The following is a 20,279-nucleotide window of genomic DNA, read 5'->3' on the forward strand; positions in this document are numbered from 1 at the left end:
CCAGTTAATTTCGAGCGGTGTTGTAAAAGTTGAGTTAATGGGGTTGATCGCTGAAACTGGCTGTGAAGGTGCTCAGTTAAAGTGCAGCATGTTATTTTTAATTGGGCGACAAACTGAGATAAAAACTTGATTTAAAGTTTGGGCACGCGCTTGTTTTCCAGTGTCATTGTTTAATTTCACATTTTTAGTCATTCGCCCAGCGTTAATTCATTCTGTTTGTGTGTTCTTGACGCATTTTGTTGTCGTTTCCACGATTTGTGACCCCACCGTTGCATTTGATCGACTTTTATCTGCATTGTGTTCATCGCCAGCTGCTAAAACTCTCATTCTGTCAATTCATCCCCTCGCTCGACTTCTTCATTTGACCAGTTTTCAAATATTCTGTCCTACATCGCAAAACTAGAGTGAAACAAACCTACAACGAGGCCAAACTTCACACCTCAGGTGAACTAAACCAACCAGCAAGTAACAGCTTGTGGCCCGTGCACGTCGTCTCCACCGGTCTGGGCTGATGATCCAGGAAACTGCTCAGATGTCCTGCTTTGTTTCCCCAATAGAGCTTTTCAGATCTCCACTCAAGGCTTAAAGTATTTACAGCGCTGCAGTCTGCTTTTCCTCTAGCAAAGCCTCCCTGAGGACGGCATTACAGCTAATGGGAGGGATATGGCCAAACAGATGGAGCTGGCTTGCTGCAGAGCCATCCGCTGTCTCAGAGTTTGAGATGGGTTTTTGTTCACCAGTTTGTTTGTTTGTTTGTTTGTTTGTTTCAGAGAGAGTTGGGCCAATTTTGGGGGGTTAAATCTCAAATACGATTTCCCCCCCGAGTGGCTTAATTGAAAGCCAAGTCCTAAAGCCAGATGGTGTCAGTTGTAAAGATTCGGGAGGGTGAGGAAAAATTGTCCCATCAGAAAATGCGATGATGTAAATAAATAAATAAAAAGTGACATTTTGATATCTAAATGGAAACAAAATACAGGCTCCCGATTTCATGTGAGATTCTGAAAAACCTTTAATTATTCATGATCAAGTGTCTTTTTGTTGCCAAGCGATACAAAACAAAGACTTTTGTTCGTGAAGGAAGACATTTTGTTTACAAAAAACGCACAATCAGGCCCCAGCAGCATGAGTGGCAGCACAGATAGAGGCTGTGAAGAAGCTATAATACAACTATTTACATGAACTGCTCTGCAGTTCCAAGTTCTCAGTAAGAATATCTGTATTGAAATCATCCGAACCCCAATGAATTCCTGCATTTAGTAAAGAAGCACCTTTAGTTTCCATTTTTGATATGTTGGGATACACTTGTGTTTAAAGGGTCAGTTCACCAAAATTGCTAAAAAAAAAAAGGGTTAGGGGGTTGGGTTAGGGATTGGGGTTAGGTAGAGGGTTAGGGAGTTGGTCCAGTGTGAAGGATTTTCATTCTCCCTCGCCTCACTCTCCCTTACAGTGGACACTTAAAATGCAAAAAGGCCATCTCAGTGTTCGGTTTGTCCATTCTGGGCTACTGTAGAAATAAGTTGGTGCAAGGTGACGGAAGATGACCTGTTCCCTCTGTGGAATTTTCTAAGGTAACGAAGGCACAATGATTCTTAGTGTCAGGTGATGATACACCAGTGGAACTATAATTATGAATAATATATCCCATTTCTGCCAACAGATCCTAGTAAATTCTACATATTGGACCCTTAAAAGGGGGTTTTAGAGACTCCACTCACACTGAACATTTTTTACTGGCACCATTTCTTCAGTACAGTTCAGAATGAACCCATGAAAAACCTCCCTGAACTCAACATATACAGTTTGCTTTTCAGAACACAACACACCTAATCTGAGGACCAAAATCAAGGCAGATACACCAGATGGTCACTAACTAAGCAGCCATGGTTGAAATATAAAATATCTTAGTTTCTAGTAATTTACATTTGTTCTTAACTCTCAAATTCCAAAGATACTGACAATAAACCATTCTGCAGCCAACTGGGCAACAGAAGGGGGACCACGGTGAGTGAAAAGACCCTTCCCAACCTGGTTCCAGCTCCTCAGAGCTGAGTAGAAGGGTTTTACGCTAATTCTATGGCAAGACATCAGCAATTTGGGAGAACTAACCCTTTGAGGCCAAGTGTACTTCTGAAAGGCACAGAGGAAAAATGTGTCAACAAAAAAAAAGTTATGACATCAGTTACCGAACACATTTAATCAAACTCTCCATTCTTGTTAAGAAGCACCATGGCACAAATTCAAAAGCTGATTGCACAGATTTATGACTCCTGATACAACTTGTGTTGATACACAAAGTCCCTGAAAGGAGCGAACCAAGGAGGTAAAGTAGCAACGCACACAAGTAGGAAAAAATGATTTACTTTGTACCAAAAGTGAATTTCTAGTTCAAAAAGGAAGTCGGTCAACATTCCTTCCTAATTGTGCGCCCTGCTACCCTTTTTCTCTTTATTTTTCCTTTTGATTCCAATATCTTTTGGCGAGTCCTCATTTAAGAAAGCACAGTATTTTCCTCTCCAGGCTGAAAGGAATATTTAATTAAAGCACCAAACTTGTAGACGTCCTCTGTTTAGTTCTCCTATCTTGTCACAAAAAGCAGTATCCATGGCAACAATACCAAATAAATCCGACCCGGAGTTTTTCGGCCACTCCTCGTTATTCCATCGGTCCCGCTTTCACTGGATGCCAGGTGCCACGAGGTATCCGTTGAAGGTGATGTAAACGTCCACGTCGTCGCTGTAAACGGCGTTCTCCCGCTCCCGCTTGTAAAGCCGCACCCACACCTCGTCGTTCAGAGCCAGGTTCAGCATGACGCTCTGGCTCTGCATGATGGACCGCTCGCTGGGCTGAGCGTACAGGATCACCTGCTCCTTGTCGTTGTGCATCAGGTGGAGGTACGTCTCCTTAAAGTTCCAGGTGTGGATGTTGATGTTGAAGAAGTAGGTCCCCGGCACGTAGCAGTAGAACTTGCCCTTGAACATGTTGAAGTGCTCGTGCAGGTTGACGAACACCGTGTCGAACACCAGCGCCTGGTAGTAGTCCACGCTGTGCAGGGACTTGCGGCGTCCCACCGAGAAGGAAGAGTGGGGGATCTTGCAGGCGTCTCCGGGGGCACCCGCCTGGCCTTTGCTGCCTTTATGGCCAACGGGGCCTCTGGCGCCGGGGGGTCCCTCTATGCCGGGTTTGCCAGGTGTGCCCTTATCACCTTTGTCTCCTTTATCACCTGGACAGACGAGAAGAAACACAGGTGAGTGGTGAAGACAGAACCATCAGGGGAATCATCTGGACTCTTTGTACAGTTACTGACCCTGCTGGAAAAACCAGGCTGGTCTATCCTGGTTTTTCCAGCAGGGGAAGTGCTGTAGTTTTGGAATATTTTAGGTAATTTCCACCAAATGCTACGGTAATCATACTTCTTGAACTTCAGACAAGCATTTCACATTTTAAAACAACAGACTAGCTGTGTTTACATGGACGCTAATATGCCACAATCAGTTTTCACCCAACAGAGGCTCCTCTGTCAGAGGCTCTGGCTGGTGCACCGCCAATTAAAGTTGACATTTTACTCAATAAATGCTTTGTTTCGTCAACAATACATACGATGAATTTATGGGAACTTCGCCGCTCAAATCGAATACCATCGTGTTTCAAGCAGATTGGACACTTCACAGCGAGTGGAACCAACCGGCACGTGGTAAATGGACTTGCAATTCCATAGCGCCGTTTCAAAGCGACTCCAAACACTTGTCACACACACTCAGTCATACACTGATGGCGGTGGCTGCCATGCAAGGTGCCGACCTGCTCATCACGACCAATTTGGGGTTCAGCATCTTGCTGGAGGATACTTCAACATGCAGATCCAGATTCAGCATGACACTCTGAATCAAACCTGCTTCCTCCTGATTACTAAAGGACCCTTTGGGGCATGTAGGCGCACATCTTATCTACTTTATTTAACGTCTTTTGTAAACTCAAGTAGGAATCCTCTAAATCAGAACGATTTCTGTCAGGTAGAAGAAACGCTGTCCATGAAGCCAAAGCTACAGTTAAAGATTATATATGTTTAGTTCCTTAATGTTTTGACTTGTTGTGGCCGGTATCACCGACATATATATGAAAGAAACCTACAGATCTCGGGTGATTGTAAGGAAAGCCATTCTCTTGTAAATAGGCCCTAATGAACGGTGATTTTCGTTGGCGCACAACTCGGTTGCAGAACGCTCAAAACTTTCCAGAATCAGTAAGAAGTTTCCAGAGTTTCTGGCCGACAATCAGTTAGGATGAGGTCTTCGGCGTGTCACTTAAGTCTTCACAAAAGGCTGTCGTCGCACCCTGATTGAGGGAAATTGGCCCAAAGCTGCAAATCTTTCCATTCAGCTAAAAAAAAGAGCAACTAGCAAATATTGGGACTGCCACAATGTGACTCCTGATAACAAATGTTTCAGACAAGTTTAGACATTTCACCCCTGAACTTTCATATAAATAATTGTTTGAGGGTCATTTGTGAGTCAGAACTTTGTTTTTCTTATTTTCTTTTCAATGAATCATCTCATGACCCTTCAGATTTATCTTGTGACCCCCAGGAGAGGCACAGCCTTTATATATTTGGACTAAAAATACCTCACTGTAAATAAAAGCAGTTAAAACTAGCTCCATTTCAAACAGCTAGAGTAAAATAAGAAAAAGACTGCTGACATAATGAAGCGACGTTAACAATCTAATCATTTAATGTATCAGGAAAGGTTCAGAGTTCTTCTTCCACCACAGTTTAAGCTCTTCATGTGTGTTTTTTTCCCCTTCACGGAGAATTAAATAGATTGCTCATTGTGATAACACAGCTGTCTCCTTTTGTCAGCCGAGATGGAAATTAGTCTTCATTGTACCCACCGACTGTCAAAGACTGCTTGATTTTTTATTTTTTTTTTAATCACTAATTGGCTGAACCAGACAAGCACATGAAGAATATTTCTGATTTATGGATGTGAACTTGTGCAGCTGTGAATGAAAAATAATAAAATCAGGTCTTAGTATTGATCAAAACACACCGTTCATTCTGACGTGCACACAAATACACGAGACTTTCCGTGTTTGATAAATGGTAACAGATCCTGAAATGGAAACAAATTGCAGCGGGGCTTTCGCATGTCACAGTCCAAATCCCACTTATAAATCTGAAGCAATTTCGTTTAAAAAAAAAAAGGGAATACTCATATTTCATTTGCGCTCCCGTTGGACTGAGAGACAAAATGTTCTGACAGAAATGTGTCAGGATGCCAGTGACTTTAAAAGCCGAGTCAGTGCTGAACCCTTTAACAACCTTTAGTGACCGCCACTAAAAGGACCATTAGGAACTGCAAGAACATTGGATTTTAAGTATTAGGAGAGATCTTGTAAAAGCTAGAGGGCATCATAAAAGGAGGGCAAGGCTTGAAAGGTGAGTATTGAATTCAGGAATTTCAGCAACAGTTCAAAAAAAGGTCCAGTGTGTAGTGGCAGCTCGGTCTTTTAAATAATGAAGTTCTACCACTCAGGCGTTCCATTTCCATCATCGAAAAAGTGGATAAAACATTCACAGAGGAAGTTTTAATATCGGATCTATCGTTATGGATTTATTGTACAACGTCCTCCGAAAGACACCTGAGTTCCAGGCTGGATTATTCAGCTTCTGTAAAAGCTTTGCTGGAGCTGCACGGCTGCCAGCTTTCAAGGGAAAAGAAAAAAAAAAGAGTGAGGAGCTACAAATTACATTTGAGAAAGTTATGAAATCATTCCTGAATGATGCAAATTAGTCGTGTACAACTATGTGGGGTCTCAGAGGGTTAACAAGGGGGGAGGCATTTTGGTCATTTTGCTAAATGGGTGGACGGGATCCCTCCTTATTCTCCCTCAAACTGTCTGCAGAATATGTTCTGCTTCTCTTTAAATAGTTTTAATAGTATTAAAATAGTCAGTTGGATGTTTAAGCCCTCAGTAGCTCCCCCCCCTATATCCTTCCTACTTGCTGTATCCCGTTTCGACGCCACAACAACCAAACACCGCCTGGGTTTTTAAAATTATACCCGACTTGACAGCGAGCGCTGAAAATGATGAATGAGCTCATGTATATCCTCCTGTCACCACTCCTAACTGAAATGTTGCGGGGGCAAGTGAACATTTTGAGTGCTGCTATTGTTCCAAGTATACAAAAAAAAAAACCCTCTCTGCTCTGGAAATCAAGTGACACCGCTTATAGGACTTCATCACCATATCACTCTGAAGCAGCTGCAATAAAAATAAATTTAAAAAAAACAGGCCCGCAAGCTAAAAGAAACACTCGGTGAATGATAAACAGACTCGACTGTGAAACAAAAACATCCAGTCGTAGTTGGAGGAGATGTTGGTGACGGTATTAGTGATTTTCACATTCAGTTGAGGGGTCACATGCTCCTGTACCGGTCGGACTAAAGAAACTTACCAAATAACTTGCACCCTTCATGGCTGTCAAGCATCAAACGTGAATATATTTACTGGCTATGAAGCTCCAAAAAAAAAAAAAGTGCTCATGAGTTAAAACACGTCTGGTTTGGCTGAAGCACACAGGAAGAAGCCGCGCTGCTGCCCTTCGCTCACCCCGACCGACACTTCCTGGAGATCTGAGGCGAAACATACCAGCGATCCTCTGGACAGATGCTCAACGATCAGTCCAGCTGTGACCAGTGTCCACACAAAAGAGCCCCGAGGAGAGTTAAAGCAGTTTCCACAAACAGCGGCTTAGCAGCACTTCTGCGCTCGACGGCCATATATGGGGCTGAACCGCTTCTGCTGAAAATCAAATAAGAGCCTCGTGCCCGTGTGAGACTGTGACCTCTCTTTACCTTTCAGTATAACAGGGAAGAATCCACTTATAGCCAACAGCCCAGTCTTCAGGATAAAATGTTAGCAGTAAATGTTTCTGCAAATACGTCTGATATGTGTCCTATTACATTATATCGGCATTTGGACAAAAAAGGTGTCACATCATGGGGGAGGGGAGTTACAGTTCCAACATTTGAAAGTTTGACACCACTAGATATCGTTCAGGGAGGCAGCGGGACATCTCCAACTGTGTTTGTGTTGAGGGAACTCGTCTGTGGTGACCAAAGCAGGCGTTTTAAGCTAAAGCATGATCATACATTGGTCTATTGTTTACATTCATTTTGATAATGTCCTGCGTTTTTGTACACGTGAGGGAAACAAGAGGCAGCTCATTTCTATAAAGTTAGCGGCAATAACACTACACAGCCCCTGACGTTCAGCTAGCCAGCTAACTCAGCACAAAGCTTTGGGTAATATTACAGTATTTTGTCATACTGTAAACATATAAATGGCTTTGTAGCGGTACTGGTAGGAAAACGCCTGAGAACCAGTCCCAAACCACATGATATTTAGTATCTATGTGAATCCCAGATCTCACAAACACCTCTTTCACTGATGACAAACTGAAATAGGTTTCTTCCTTTTACCCCCCAATGGGAAAAGGTGTATAAAGGGACTCAAAGGGTGTCAAGAGGGTGAGTGAAGATAAACAAAAGAAACCAGTCAGTTGAACAGTCGCTCAGCTAGATTGCAGCATGCTCAAAACATTCCTCGATCAGGAAGAACAAAAGCAAAGCAAGGAAATCCTGACAGGACCTAAACAGACCAGAGATTCTGGTAGACAACATTTTAAGATGAGGTCTGCAGTAGGGGTGTGCCAAAATATCGATACTACGATATATCGCGATATTTCGTCTTGAGGTACGTTATCGATACACTGATGCCAAATATCGATATTAAAAAATGTAAAATGTTTTTTTAGTTGTAGTCAGTGTGTGTGTTAAGAAGAGACACTGTGCAATATACTCTCTGTTTACTTGGCTGTCATTTAAGTGAAATTGATTGACAATGTTTTGTAATTCCTGTGAAATGGATTCAGTGCAGTCAATAAATTCTGAATTTCTTCATTGCCACAGATATCGTGATGTATCGTGGATGAAATTTCTTGCAATATATCGATTATCGCAGAATCGCTGTATCGTGATATTATCGTTATCGTGGGCAAAATATCGTGATAGTATCGTATCGCGAGGTACCTGGTGATACCCAGCCCTAGTCTGCAGTGTGTCGAGGAGAGAATCAGATTAGCTGTTTCCCGCCTCTCTAAGGCCACATTTACACATCGCCAGGTATTTTGAGAAACAAATATTTCCCCCTCTCCGTTTTCAATAATAACATCGTGCACACAACATCGTTTTCAAAAAAGTTGTCATTTACGTCATAAACACGCCGTCGAGCGCCATTATAACTGTGCCAGTCCTATGGGCGGCAGTGTAGGGAGAAGGATAAAGCCATGCAAGCCAATCAGAATCCTCAGAATCGACAACAACGAATAACACGAGCGACTTCCTGTTCCTTTCAAACAAACTGTAAACATAGGGCGCTCACATGATGTTAAGCATTTTCTAGCATAACCGGCGTTATCAGAAATCTCCACTTTGGCCGGAGTTTTTAGAAATAATCGTTTTCTGTGATAAAAACGGGGTTTTCGTGTAAATGAGAGGCCAAACCGCGGGGAAATATCTGCGTCTTCCCTTGGTGTAAACGGGGCCTTAAGCCTTCACAAAAAGGGCGATGTCACGCCCTCATTAGCTATGTGGAGAACGCCCCAAGCTGCTCTTAATCTTTACTCAGGAGTCTCTGCACGCAGGTGATCTGAATGTACTGCAATCAGTCCAGAGGGATTTTGACATTCAGCTAAAATATAAAGAAAGCACCAAAAAAAAAGAAAAAAAAAAGGGATTTCTACAGCTGCACATCTAAAATGAAGAACAGAGGTTCCTGTCTGGTCCCTCAGAGTCAGAATGTTCCCTTGAGGCATCAAGTCACAGTAAACATGTTGTACAACTTCAGACCGATTCACTTCTTTTTTTTTCTCCATTCATTCATTCCACCTGTCTGCGGATTCAAGGTTCCTTCCTGCTGTGAGGAGACACGAAAATAAATAAGTAAGAAAACTGGGTCCTCTCAGCACATTCACCTCTCGCTCGTAAGAAGCACTGCAGCAAGAGAGTTGAGTCATGACTACAGACCAACATTTACAAACACATTGAAAGTAATGTGACAGCACGCAGCGTAACAAAGACTCTCTTAGAGAAGTGGCGCTTTGAAATAAAATCGCTGCTCCGGAGACGCTTCTACGTTTTGACTTTCTATACTGACCCGCTCGCTCGCGACAGATTGGATATGTGTCAAAAACCCTTGAAAGATTTTCTGCACGGTAGGGATTACACCGAATCACTAACATTTTAAAACTGCAGTGCTGAAAAGGAAAAGCAAGACATACTGACTTGACATGTTAAGCATTCAAATGGGATCCAGAGGCTTCCTGCTGGTTAACATATGTTGTCATTTACGGCTAACAGACTGCAAATGCAGAAATCCCAAACAAGAGATCGCGTATTTTGCATTTCAACTGTACGTGAGCCAAGTGGAACCTCCTGAATGTCTGCAGGGTGTTCAAAAATACAGATTAATCCTGTAGCTGATGATGTGTGTGTGTGGAAAAAAGAAAACGTGTGGGGGGAAGTGATGGCTGCGTCCGTGACTGAGTGTTCTGCTTTCCTTTTCGAGAAAAATCTGGCTCCCCGCTCGCTAAAACCGGGATCGGCTGACTGGCTGATTGTAGGCCACGCCGTTCAAATCCAATCACCGCAGCTTTGTGGGAGCAAACCCAACAGCGCACAGTTCAAGCATGCACACGCACAACATACACAGCACACACACACACACACACACAAACACTTAAAGCGGGCTTTACTGTTTTCAAGTGAGCGGTACAGAGAAGACGAGGGAGTGTGTGTTTGTGTATACGCGCAAGAGAACAGCTAGATTTCTTTCCAAAGAACAGTTTTTGTATAGTTTTCTGCCACATGAGCGGGTTCAGGGCCGGGTGAAAGCGCCCGATGAGACCTCCTCTCGTCCTCATCGCTCAGCTGCAGCCCAGCAGCACTGAGTGCTGTTTCACTGCCTCGTCGTTACAGAAGAGCAGCAATAAACCTTTTCCGCAGCAGCAACACTGACACGAAAAAACAAGGTAAACACAGGTTTAATCATCGGCAATTAGTGTTCTGTTCCTTTGGGTGTAGCGGAGGCTTTCTAATGAGCAAACATGCACAATAGCAGCACCTTGACTCTTAATTAGTATCATTGGTCACACCTGTATGTACCGGACTGTTTTATGTTAAAATAGCTGCTGTGATATGAGACAGAACTCCAGCTCCTGCCTCAGGGACTGATATCTCCCAGAAGTTGACTGTATTTACTCTTATTTTTTTTTCTTCAACTTTTCGAAAAGACCTTGAACAAAGAAAGAGGACTGCAAGAGCTCTGAAAGCATCTTTTTTTCCCCAGCTTGCTTGCAACAAAAGCAAATGAAAATATGACCCGAATGTCAAATAACAATTTTGAGCCAGGATGAATTGAATCATTTCATGCTCAATGAAAAGGTGCAAACGTTTTGGTGTGCAGTTGCTACTTTACCTATTTACTATATATTTAATCATTATTATACAGCCAGGATGGTACAGCGTCATGATAGTTAAAGTCCTTTTCTGTTGTATAAATAGGTGTATTAAATAAGAAATCTTAAAAAATAAAACAAAAGCTGATCTGAGTGCAGAGGATAAATTTAGCCACACTCGTGAGAGAAGCTGCTCTGTAGTCTGGTGTGGTCAGCCCAATGTTCCCACATCTCCCTTCAATTTAATGGTTAGGGTTAGGGGTTAAGGAAACCCTAACCCTTAGGAAATGTGGGAACATGGGGCCTAATTTTGGAAAGTCCGGAAGAGGATACTTCTGTATTGCTTGCCAGACGGCAGCAGGTTGAGCAGGTTTTGGCTGTTTTGTTTGTTATTGAACATGTCTACACGGTGCCAATCAGATGTTTCATACCCAGATATGTAAGGACACTCCCACGCAGGGTTTAAAAGCCTGCGACTCCCCTCCAGTTAATCAGAACTGAAGAAGCCTCTTGGATGGAAACGTCTTCAAGAAACTCAAGTCCAGTTCCCTACAATACGGCACTTATAGGATATATATACAGTAGTACCCAGATGTGTGTCCACGCGTTCTTCCTGCATGTGTGTGAGGCGAGAGAAAGAAAGTAAGATTTCCTTTTCATGGTTCAGCAGTTGGATCGATTCGGGGGTCGATCGCGGGTCAGGACAGACTTGGCTTGTCCACTTATCAAAGAACCCAGCAGATAAAACAGCCGAGTGATGACACATCGTTTGGATCGCTCTTTGGTTTCGTTGGCCGCTCTGGCTGTGATATTAGACACACATGTTCTCACAGATCCCTCTCTGCAGCTGCAGGAGTGTGGTTCCTGGATATTAGAACAAACCTTGTAGTTTTTAATCTCTTTTCTCTTGTAACTTTTTTTCCCCATCTCTTTTTTCTGTTTCCCTTCCACCTGGCTTTAAAACATACACCTGCACAAACAAACACGTAAAAACAAAGCCACGGAATACAAACGCACAAATATCGTTTCATATAACCTGCCACAGATTTGACTTGAAGTGTATCTGTGTTAATACTGAGAGGGTGATGTGATTCTACAAACAGATTCAAGGATGTAGATCTGGTTTTTATGTGTTTTGTGAATTTTAAGTTAAAGGCGTCCTTTTTTGGAGGTTTGATCTCAGGCGGACGCTCTACTTGTCACACTTCTACTTCAATTTCTTCACTTATACGTATATTCATTTGTTGATGTGTATTTTCGCCGACACAGACTGTCGAAAGCTGTGAGAGTCGTTGTTACTTTGGCAGCCTCCTTCTTTCAAAAAAACCCCCTTGAACCGAGGTTGTTTTTTTATTTTCAAGCAGTTCCAGGTTCTTTTTATCTGTCGAGCATCTAATCAAAGACGGTTTCGCTTCTTTGTCTCGGCTCCATTTAAACGCGAATGCACGGCTACACTTCAGCGCCACTGTTCCATTACAATATTCATGATTACTCTTCTGATTAAATAGAAGTCGTGCCAGACAGACAGCCATCTGGGAAAAGCGAGAAGAAGTGACCTGATCAAGGAAACCAAGCTTGAAAGCAGGAGACGGTAACACAGATATTCAAGAATGTTTTTGCGTTTTTTTTCTGTGAATGAACGTGCAACCACAAGCATTAGATTCGCTTCGTGGACGAGTATCTGAAAAGACACGCGAGTAAACAAGGCGGATTTCCATCCTGCAAGAACCGAAAGGACAAACTGGGGAATAAAGAAGCAAAAAGAACGGACAGGATCTTCAAGTCAGCAGCACTCGGAGGCTAGCCGAAGCTCCGGGGTACCTTTGAGGATGGTCATGTTGATGACGGTGCGGACCTCGGGCATCTGGTACTGGGCCGTGGCCGCCGGCGGCTCCGAGTGGTCGCAGCACCGCCTGCAGAGTCTGGATGGAGGTCTGGAGGGGGAGGGGACGCAGCAAACCAGGGGGAGGAGCAAAAGCAGCCTCGCACACACCGCCAACATGGCTGTCAACACCTGGGAGGGGAATGAAAAAGGAGAGTTATAGGAAGTGAGAAATGGAGGCGTGGCGAAGGAACACTTACAGTTCTCAAACCCATCACATAATACACGGTTTCTCCTGCTCAGAGGAAAACAAGCTAAGCTTAAGCCAAACAGTGGAAAACCATCAACACAAAGCCAACATTTTTGGGGGTAATTTTTGTTATGTTCTTCTTTATTCACATTCCTGTGGAGAGACAATATATTTCCCCAACATTCTCAGCAGAGTTGATGATACTGACAGTAATCATAAAGCTTTGATGGCATTATTCTTATGAATAAACGTGCAAAACTGTCTTTTTGCACTAAAAAACATGTAGGAATACCATTTTTCTGCAGGACAGTTGTCTCAATAGACCAGAATGCAATGCAGCCGAGACATGTTGTGGTGTGAATACGGAGCAAATGTGAAGTTATCGATACATCCCAGTTCTTACAACCCAGATAGCCAACTCAACATTTACAGCTCTGACAAACAAAACTCCTCCACATCTGAACTCTGGCTGCTGTTGGAAGACTTCTAGAAAATGTAGGAAATCATGAGAACCCACAAACATCTTGCTTTTGTGTTCGGTGGGAAAGTTTGCAACGACATTCATTCCCTGCCTGGTCAAACGTCTCTGCGTCAGTCACCGGTTGGTCTCCTATCAACTGTGATTGTGGGTGGACACATTAATCACTGCTCCTTTCATTAATCACATCAATCAGTTGGCTTTGAGTTTGAAAGAGACTTAAATAAAAGATATAAAATAAGGTGAACACGATAACAAAGCAGCTGGGATGTCAAACAAGACACCAGGAAAATAAAACGGAATAGAAAACTTGTCTACTGGCGGAGGGAGAGGGTGTAACTCGCGGCGTGCATCGAACATCACACACTGATAACACCTCACACTACACAAATCTGAGGGAGTATTTTCCATTTAACTTTCCTTTTCAGTTTTGATCACATAAAAAAAAAACCTGGGGTATAAAGTTCAAACCCACATGTGACAGATTGTCTTGTGACAACAGTTCTCATATGTAATCAGAGGACGTGGATTAAGAAATAAAAGCCAAAAGGAAAAGATATCTGGAACTATTTGAAAAAGGAAAAAGAAGGGAGTGAAGCGGTCTTGATGTCGGGGTGTGAAAACATCAGCAGCTATTCTGTCACTCTTGGCATACTGCGCCTCTTCTGTCGATCCAGATACGAACAAATTTCTCTCTGCGCACATTCTGATACTAGATGCAAGAAAGAATCATTTAACCTCGACAATACACTCAAAAAAGCAAGTTTTCAGTTGTCTGAAGACGTAACAAACCTCTGTTTATTGACAATCTGAGGTTCCGAAGACACTTGTAGTGGATTTATAATATAAAACAGAACATATGGAACGTGTCTCGTGATTTTACCCAGAATGCTTTATTGTAATCTGAGTGCATATGTTTCCAGGATGGATAATCCTGTGGGAGCTGGAGGAGGTTTGACTCAAACCACTGAGTCACACGAGACCGTGACGTGGCGTAGAAACCAACTGGCTCTGTAAATATTGTGTTTCAGTATTTCTCCCAGCACAATAAGATCCCATGATTACTCGTATCTGCCACTTAGAATTATCACCTGACTTGCTTCAGTTCTACAGTGGTTGACAGTATAATTTTGGATTTTCGAGCTCACGTCTCTCGAAGCTTTGTTTACAGCAGACAGCTGTTTCCAGTAAAAAGATCTCAAAACCGCACTGAACACTGAGGTGTCTGGATGGCAACACATTCTGATTTTTGAATTTACTTAGTGTAGATTAAATGATGACTAATTGTTTCTCTGAGTTAAAGAGTACAGACAGAGGGAAGCTCACAGCTCCAGGGGTCCTAAAGTAGTTTTTCAACTGGTGAAGGCTAAAGGTTAGTAGACGGCAGGCCATCATAAAGTACTAAAACCTGAAGTTGGCCCCCACCAAATGGTGGGAGATGCCCAAACGTTTATGTTCCCATAGAGGGATGGGGAACCCATTTGGGTCATTTTGGGGACAAGACCTACAGTTGACCGCAGCCAGGTCAGATGAGTTAGGGGAGAAGAGTAGAGAAACAGGTCAACTCCTCTTTTAGGCTATTGGATAATATGCCAAAATAACCAATTAGAAGAAGTGGGTGTTTACTGGGAAAGGGGCTCTAAAGGCCGGTGCAGGGAAAGAAACAGAGGGTGGCACTTGGAAAAACCTCCTAAGAGCAAAAGGCTGAGGTTTTGAGGGAGCAGAGGGCAGAGCATTTTTTGGCATTGCTTTGTCCACAGATTTGATAATATCAGAACACGGCCGCTTCTGATCAGGACTCAAGGCGCTAGATTTTGTTTCAATAAAGATTGCTTCTTCATTCCACCCGCCTTGACTCTGCAGACTCCTTTTATGATCAAACTACACGCCGACACCTTAAAGAAGAGAAGCCCAGAAACCACAACACTACCTGGTTACCTTAAAGAAGACGCTTGAAACTCCTTTTAACTTTAGCTAAAAGGCCAAACAGGCCATTTTATATTGACATTACACATATGAGATGACTTTTTTTGTCAGGATACGGAAGTGGCTGTGGTTGATGGTTGTGGTGTTACAGCGTCCAAGTCAGAAAACACTGTTGCAGACAGTTGCTGTGTCTCAATTCAGGGTCTTCATCCTTCGGAGGACCCGATCTTTGAGGTCTTTGAAGGCGAGTCCTTCAGAGAGACCTTGTTAACCGCGTCAGCTGTTGGTAAATGGGATGATCTAGCCTTTGGAGCATTTCCTGGTTGCTTCACCAGATGTTTTACTTCACGATTTCTGCCGCCCAGGCCCATGAAAGTGACGATCTGCGTTATGCGATGTCACCATTTTCTCTCTTTCTTTCTTCTTTTTCGGGTGCGCAAATAATCTTGGGATATGTGAGGCCACGAAGGATAGCAGCAGTGCATCCTCCAAAAACAGGGAAAAGAAAGAGCATTTGGAGGAGCCTTCGAATTAGGACACCATTTGCGCGGTGTTGTGACGTAATTGGCATTTCTACACTCGCAACCACCGATTGTACTTCAGGAGACATTGGGAGATTTTCCAGCTGTGTTTGTCCCGATGTCTGGTCAAAGAAAAATTGGTTTAGTTGCCTAAAATTTCCAGCCGTGTTTGCACCGACAGAACCACGTCAAGCCAAAAATGTGATCTTTTCCTAACCCTAACCAAGCAGCTTTTACGCCTGAACCTAACCAGACGACGAGCACAAAATAAAACTTATTTTCAAAAAGATGAGCATTAGACAATAATATCAAATTATTATGAGCATCTGTTCATTGTTTTGTCATTTGGTTCAGAGGAGTTTCTGGTCATCTCACGTCTCTACCTGAGAAGAATATCGAACTCTTCAGACGCTCCACTGTGTTCACCAGCCAGTGTCTAATTGTGTCTGTCTGTTGTTTGGCGCAGGGGAGGTAGCACACAGTGGCGTTATCAGTGATTATCTCGCTGCAGGCAGCTGGCGGCTGCCGTGAGAAGCAAGTTGATGAGAGTGGAATTTGAGGACTCTTCGAACCAAAACAATGAGATAAAAAACAATCGTTGAGATAAATCTCTAAAAGTCTCCGGCTTCCCCTCTTTTGCCTTTTTTTCACTCGACAGTATATCATCGTTCCCCTTTTTCCATCTCCTCCTCCCACTTTTCTGTCTTCCTGCCGCTCAACCTCACATCCAGACTCCGAAATCTACACGCGTAACACAAATCCTCAGAGAAGCAGACGACGGAGAGAACGAGGGAGCTGAAACAACAGGCGGATGAGAGAGAACGCGAGGAAAAACATCAACAGGATGGAGGAAGATGGGAGAGATAACAGAGCGTTTCCCAGGGGCCTTTCACAGCGACGGGTGAACGTTAACGGGATTTGAGATAATGGATGGAGCGTAACTGAGAGAATAGAACGACTGGAGCTCTTCCACAATATTTTCTTCCGACTTCTGATGATGAAACATAAACCGCAACAGTTTTGAATCAGCGTCACTATCAAAGCCAGCCAGGTGTCGGAGGAATATTCTCACTTACACGACATGTTCGAGAAGTTAGATCAGTTTAAATCTGCTGATGATTTGCAGCAACTTCATGTTTCTGCTCATCTGCTTTATGAAATATCCAAATGCTGCAGTTCAGTTTGTGTCACATAAGGAAAAAGGCAGCTTGAAACAATCGCACACCGGTTAAAAAAAATAAAAAATCATCTGTGGATTCACTGCCTGTGGCTTCAAACAAACCCACATGCTACTTACATTTTCCAAAGTTTACAGTTCTAGTTGGTTTATCTTTACAGGAAAACCTGCATCACTTGGTTGCGGCATCGCTTTAAATCAGCGACACCGATGTATTAGCAAAGACTGCTGAAGTTTTACATATGCACAGTGCAATGAGCAGACTGCAGTCGGTGAGTGTAGATAAAATTAATGCTTTATGCATTTTGTGTACGCGCAGGAGATGTATAAAACCTGCAGTGTGGGAGTTTTACATTCAAAGCCAACTAGATAAATCTCTGGGTATTTCAGAGTGTATAGTTTTTCAATCTGTCGTCTGGTCGCCTTCCCACGCTGCTGCACCGGTAGTGATGCATTTTACATCAACCAGCAAAGTTTGTTTCACCGGAGCTGAAGGAGAATGACAGAGTAGGCAACAGCAATGAGTGTACGGTGGAGTCTGTGGAAGTCATAAACACGTAGAAAGTGTTTGTGTGGTTACCCTCACTGCCAGAAGCAGGAGACAATGTTACACAATCCAGGGTTAAAGGGATATTCCGGTGTAAATTTAATCCATGGTCTAACACACCGTGAAACTGTGTTAGACTCCCTCTCGAGAGATAAAGTTTGCACACCGCTAGCTAACGTAGTTTTAGCATCCTCAGAAACGACCGCACGACAACATTACATTGCAGTAAATGGGTCCAAATATAAAACCGCCATCAAAAAGCCACAGATAATGCTCAGAACGATTACCGAGTGCAGTAGAGTCCCGCAGCAATGATCATCATTGAGCTGCGGGACTCTACTGCACTCGGTAATCGACTCACAGGGCTTCCCCACAACAAGGAAGGCTTCTCGGGTGGTGATATTTATTCCGACAAATCCGGCAACTATATCAAATGTTTGATGCCTCGAAATATGTGCTGGGACCCTTTTTCTAATGTTGCTGAAGTTTGGTGCTGTTCTGAGCATTATTTGTGGCTTTTTGATGGTGGTTTTATATTTGGACCCATTTACTGCAGTGTAATGTTGTCGTGCGGTCGTTTCTGAGGATGCTAAAACTACGTTAGCTAGCGGTCTGCAAACTTGATCTCTTGAGAGGGAGTCTAACACAGTTTCACGGTGTGTTAGACCATGGATTAAACTTACACCGGAATATCCCTTTAAGAAAGTTGGTGTACTTTGACCATGTTAGGCAAGCTACCAATTCGTTCCCAGTGGTCAACCACGGTACTGCAAAAATTAAATATCCCCTACATAGCATTTCCCCCCATAAACTACGATTCTACAAAGATTGTTTTATTGGATGGGCAACATCTCCGGAGTCTTTGTCAAAGAATGCATCTATAACATGGCTTTAGAACAAAATTTAATTTACATCAGGCTGTGAAAGCAACTTATCAGGATCCGTATTTACGTTTATTGTCAGGTGGTGACCTCTAGTGGCCATAGTTATAATTATGCGAGCAAAGGAGTAAGTCAGGCGACGCACCACACAGGGAGGAGGTCGAGGGAGGATGTCTGGGTCAAACAAGCACAGGACTTTTATTCATAGACTCTTATTTGTGTGTAAGTTCAGTCACGTACATTATATAACTGAAGTTACGCACACAATGAAGCTACGTGACTGAAGTTACATAAGGAGCCTCATTATTTCAAGCCAAGCCGCAACGTTTTCCGAAACCTCACCAAACATCCAACAAATGTCTGGTTCGCCGCAACGGTCATGTTGTTATGGGAGCTGCGATATAGTTCCACTTGGGAGTCACTGCCAATCAAACAATTCAGTCGTTTAAGTATGAAGATGTCTGTGAATTCTCATTTTTATAAACTACAACAGAAGCTGGCCATCCATCCAGGACTGTGACACGTTTGGTCGCCATGCAAGTGTTATTGACCTACTAACACATAATTACCTAAATTTGCCCCGCCAAACATTCAGCAGTTCTTTTGTGATAACCTGATGATGTAACACTATCCACACGATTTGTGTAAACATGTGTCTACACTCAGTATATCACTGCTCATCACTCTGCTCTCTCTGACTAAATGCTGCCCGCTGTAGCTGCAGGGCTCGATGTGGGTCAACCTGCAGGAGAGACGAGCTACTGACGTGTGATTAGAATCCAACAACAAACACTGAAATACTTTCTCCATCCTCTCACCAGCCTTTTTTGTGAAAATAGAGCCTGCAAACATGCCTTCGCTGAGTGTGTGTGTGTGTGTGTGTGTGTGTGTGTGTGTGTGTGTGTTAGGTAACCTGATTTCCCCGACACTTCTGTGTGACAGCGGCTGAGAGTTGATGCCAGATTTATGAAATCATAACCTCCCATGTTACCTTATAACCCCCCCTCACCCCCTCCCCCAGTCCCCAGGAAACCCCATCATAGCTGCCATGACTAATGAAGTGAACACACACACACACACACACACACACACTCCCTGATAATAACCCCAACCACAACACGCATGCACCAGTCATAATGAAGAAGCCACGTCTACAACGCCAGAGCATCAGTTTGGCATGCAGCTGCAGACCGGATAAACACACACACACACACACACACACACGCATGCACACACACATGCACTTACACAAACGTGTCAGTGAGAACGTGCACGGCGATTTTTAGGGGATAACTTTACAAAAAAAAATTTAAGAAAGCTGCTGCTGAGTTGGCGACTTGTGAATAACTTCTTCGATCCCTGCACGTCTCTGCACGCACGCAAACGCGCCGCCGGCTGTTCTTCTTCCTCTTCTTCTTCTTCTTCTTCTCCTTCTTCTCTTAATTTTCTTCTTTCTTTTTTTTTTTTTTTAAACCTCCGGAGGATTACCTTGCAGAGTCGTGTCGGCCGTGAGATGGATTGTCATAAAGTCGCTGCTGTCACATGTGTGTTGGGTTTCTTTTTTTTTTTTTTTTTTTGCTTTTTCTTACCTGATGGAGTTTCACCACCGCGGAGGAGGAGGAGGAGAAAAAACACAGTCTGCCGGTGTCAGGCTGAGAGGAGGAACTACTGAACCTCTCTCACTCCCATGCACACACTCTCTCTCTCTCTCCCTCCCTCTCTCTCTCTCTCTCTCTCTCTCTCTCCACACACACACCTCCATTCCTTCCTCCCCTCATCAGACAACATCAAACATCAGCCTTCCTCCCCCATCTCCCCTCCTCCTCCTCCTCCTCCTCCCTAAACTCCACATCCATCACTCTTACTTAAGAGAGTCAGAGACTGCTGCACATCCATCCAGAAGTTTTGTAACAGGGAGCTTAAATGCAGCATGAGGAAACTGTCACCACTCCAAAACAGAAATCCAGGTCAGCTCTCCCTCTTTCCCTCCCTCCCCCCTCTTCCTCTCCCTCTCCCTCTCTCTCTCTTTCTCTTTCTCTCCCCTGCGGTTCTGTGTCCATGACTCAGATTCTGGTCAGTATCACCGGCTTTTTTCCACCAGTGTGTCCCGTCCCCCCCTTCCAACTCTGCATGCCAGGAATAACTACATTATATCACCTCT

The 20,279-nt window shown here is 43.5% G+C and overlaps 1 protein-coding gene across 1 annotated transcript; it reads right to left on the bottom strand.

Annotated features, from left to right (window-relative positions):
* Positions 1–984: 984 nt before the first annotated feature.
* On the bottom strand, positions 985–19,890 carry c1qtnf6b (C1q and TNF related 6b). Its single transcript, XM_030425685.1, has 3 exons — positions 19,708–19,890; positions 12,338–12,530; positions 985–3,220 (listed from the first exon to the last, which is right to left on the bottom strand). The coding sequence occupies exons 2-3, from the start codon at positions 12,516–12,518 to the stop codon at positions 2,673–2,675; spliced, it is 729 nt and encodes a 242-aa protein (XP_030281545.1). The 5' UTR covers positions 12,519–12,530; positions 19,708–19,890; the 3' UTR covers positions 985–2,672.
* Between the last annotated feature and the right edge of the window lie 389 nt (positions 19,891–20,279).

Source organism: Sparus aurata, chromosome 1 (assembly GCF_900880675.1).
Source record: "Sparus aurata chromosome 1, fSpaAur1.1, whole genome shotgun sequence".
NCBI lineage: Eukaryota > Metazoa > Chordata > Actinopteri > Spariformes > Sparidae > Sparus > Sparus aurata.

Coding starts and splice junctions, on each gene's coding strand:
- c1qtnf6b (XM_030425685.1), bottom strand. CDS start 12,518: ATGTTGGCGGTGTGTGCGAGGCTGCTTTTGCTCCTCCCCCTGGTTTGC. Junction 3,221..12,337: donor CAACATGACCATCCTCAAAG/GTACCCCGGAGC, acceptor TCGTCTGTCCAG/GTGATAAAGGAGACAAAGGT.